This window comes from Mesitornis unicolor, unplaced genomic scaffold (assembly GCF_000695765.1).
Source record: "Mesitornis unicolor isolate BGI_N332 unplaced genomic scaffold, ASM69576v1 scaffold35137, whole genome shotgun sequence".
In the NCBI taxonomy this organism is placed as follows: domain Eukaryota; kingdom Metazoa; phylum Chordata; class Aves; order Mesitornithiformes; family Mesitornithidae; genus Mesitornis; species Mesitornis unicolor.
Genome location: NW_010199013.1, coordinates 1 through 2,406, shown reverse-complemented (window position 1 = coordinate 2,406; position 2,406 = coordinate 1). Strand labels below are relative to the sequence as shown.

The following is a 2,406-nucleotide window of genomic DNA, read 5'->3' as shown; positions in this document are numbered from 1 at the left end:
CACCGGGAGCAGAAGATGCTGCCAGGTCCCCTCCTGAGCTGTGGAGTGACTGGACCGAACCCCCTGCCCAAAACGGGGATCCTGGAGGAGTCAGCCGCCCGGAGAGCCAGCAAAAAGTCCATGTTCACCTTTGTTGAGAAGCCAAAGCTGGGCCCCAACCCTGATCTGCTGGACCTGGTCCAGAGCGTGGACAGCAGGAAGAAGCAGAAGGAACAGGGGGAGCCCAGTGCTGAGGATGAGCCCTTCGCCCTCGGGGCCGAAGCTGCCAACTTCATCTCCAACAGCACAGCCAGGAGCAGGCAGCACCTCCCAACGGCATTTTTTTTTGATGCTCCAGCGTGGTCCTCCTGCCTCAAGTCCCCCACCATCCAGCCCAAGCCGAAGCCACAACCCAGCCACAACCTCAGCGAAGCAAGAGGGAAGGGGGCTGAGCTCTTTGCCCGCCGGCAGTCCAGGATGGAGAAATTCATCATCGAGGCTCCTTCCCAACCTGAGCTGCTGCGGTCCCCATCACCCACCATGTCCCTGCCTCCCTCCTGGAAGTATGACACCAACGCTTGCCTGTCACCCATGGTCTCCAGACACCTCTCCAAGAGTCCCTCCAGGCCCTCCAAAACTCCTCCAGCATCTTTGTATAGTGGCAACCTGATGGAGAATGAGGTCTCCCAGAAGGAGCTAGAGATCTCCAAGCACCAGCCGTACCAGCTCCAGTCTTCACTCTTCATCCTCTCCCCATCCAAGGGGCCAGTGAGGTCCATGCCCCAGGAGATGCCTCCACCCAGACCTTCTCTTCCCAATGCCTACCCCTACCCCCAGCAAACCTCCTGCCCGACCTCTCCATTGCCTCCTTCACCTGTTTGGAATCCCCCAACCATGCCCAATGCCAGCCAGACCACCTCCAGCCCCTTCCCCAGCACCACCGGGGCTCTGCCCCTGACTCACGACAGCCGTGCTGGTCCTGGCGCCCCAGCCGAGGTGCTGCTGTTTTGCTGCTGGCCTCCCCGTGCCGCCTGCTGCCGCCCCGAGCCAAGGGGGGCTTCCAGGCGCCCCGGCCCTCCTACTCCACCAGGAACGCCGGCATTGAGCCACAGGTGTGGAAACCTTCTTTTTACTACAAGTAGCAGTGGCGGAGAGGAAAACATGAGGGTTTTAGGCTTCCCTCCGTTGGCCAAGTCCTCCCTAACTGCTCATGGGTGTGCCGAAAGCTAAGGCAACCACAAAAAAGGGGGGAAAAGGACAAGGAAATAGAAAAGAAGAAGTAGGTGGGAGGCTTCAGTGCCGGAATCGTGGGTGAGATAGGCGCTGCTGAGCAGAGGGGTCCTGGGGAGGCAGCCGAAGTCAGGGGCGCAGAGCTTGGAGGATCCCAAAGAACCATTGGGAGCCTGCCCATCCTGTGGGACTGACGGCACTTTCTCTCTTCTCTCTCCTGGGAACTGTATGGAGCATCACATCTCTGGCTCTGTTCTTTCCTCACCTCCTGCCTTTTCAGCACTTATGGCCAGCAGCTGCCTGCTCTGCCTGCTCACCTGCAGCCCCTCTGTCCTGCCGGCTCCTCTCAGCCTCCTACCAAAGCAAATTGGAGGGGACATACTGCCTTTCCACACACTGTGCCTGCTCCTGTCTCTTCTGCTGCTTCTTCAGGATCTGTCCTCGTTTGCTTCCATGCCACGGAGGAGAGCCACATCTCCAGGGGAACGGCAGAGCTCCACGGTGCTGGGGACACTGCAGGGACCCTGTCACTCCCATGCTCGATGCCGGAGCTGGGGATGAGTGGTGCTGCTTGGCACAGCCGGGAGTGAGGGATGTGCAGGGCAGGGCCAGCTGGGCAATGCTCAGCCTAATGCCTGTGGTCCAGTGATACCTTGGCCCATCTCTTGCTCCCACCTCTCTCCTCATGGTAACAAGTTGCCTTTCGACTGTGCTTTTATTTCTTCTGCGTTTTTCTTTTATTTTCCCCTTTTTCTGAATACACTCTGTGTTGTCAGACCTGGCTCTTCTCCTTCCTGCTGGTGCAGGAGCAGCTGCTGATTGATGGATCCCCAGAGTGGCACAAGGAGGTGGGTCTCCATGCATCACCGGGAGCGAGGCTTTAGGAAGCTGCAGGTAGTGAGAGGTCCTGGGTCATATTTTGGGCAAGGAGGATTAATTGCAGGCTCAGCCTGCCTTCTTAGACTGGTGATGGCACGTGGAGGCAAACGCATTTTTGGGGAGCCCTTGCAGGAGGGTGCAATGCAGGAAGATGCATCCCCAGTTTCTGTAGGGCTGAGCCAGCACAGAGCTTGCCCTGACACCAATCCTGCACCCATTCCTCTGCTCTGTACCCTTTGTCCCTCTGAGCGGTGCCAGCACTAACCTGAGCTCTGTCCCCTCCAGGAAAGGCGTCTGTCCCTCCCCGCCTCGCCCACC

At 58.8% G+C, this 2,406-nt stretch overlaps 1 protein-coding gene across 1 annotated transcript in view; it reads left to right on the top strand.

Annotated features, from left to right (window-relative positions):
* Window positions 1-1,121, top strand: part of SYNPO (synaptopodin) — a gene marked incomplete at its 5' end in the record, with an annotated part of 2,247 nt that extends 1,126 nt beyond the window's left edge. The window contains 2 exons of the mRNA XM_010189335.1: window positions 39-747; window positions 915-1,121. Coding sequence (XP_010187637.1) covers window positions 39-747; window positions 915-1,121 — 916 coding nt within the window. The remainder of the gene's footprint in view (window positions 1-38; window positions 748-914) is intronic.
* Between the last annotated feature and the right edge of the window lie 1,285 nt (window positions 1,122-2,406).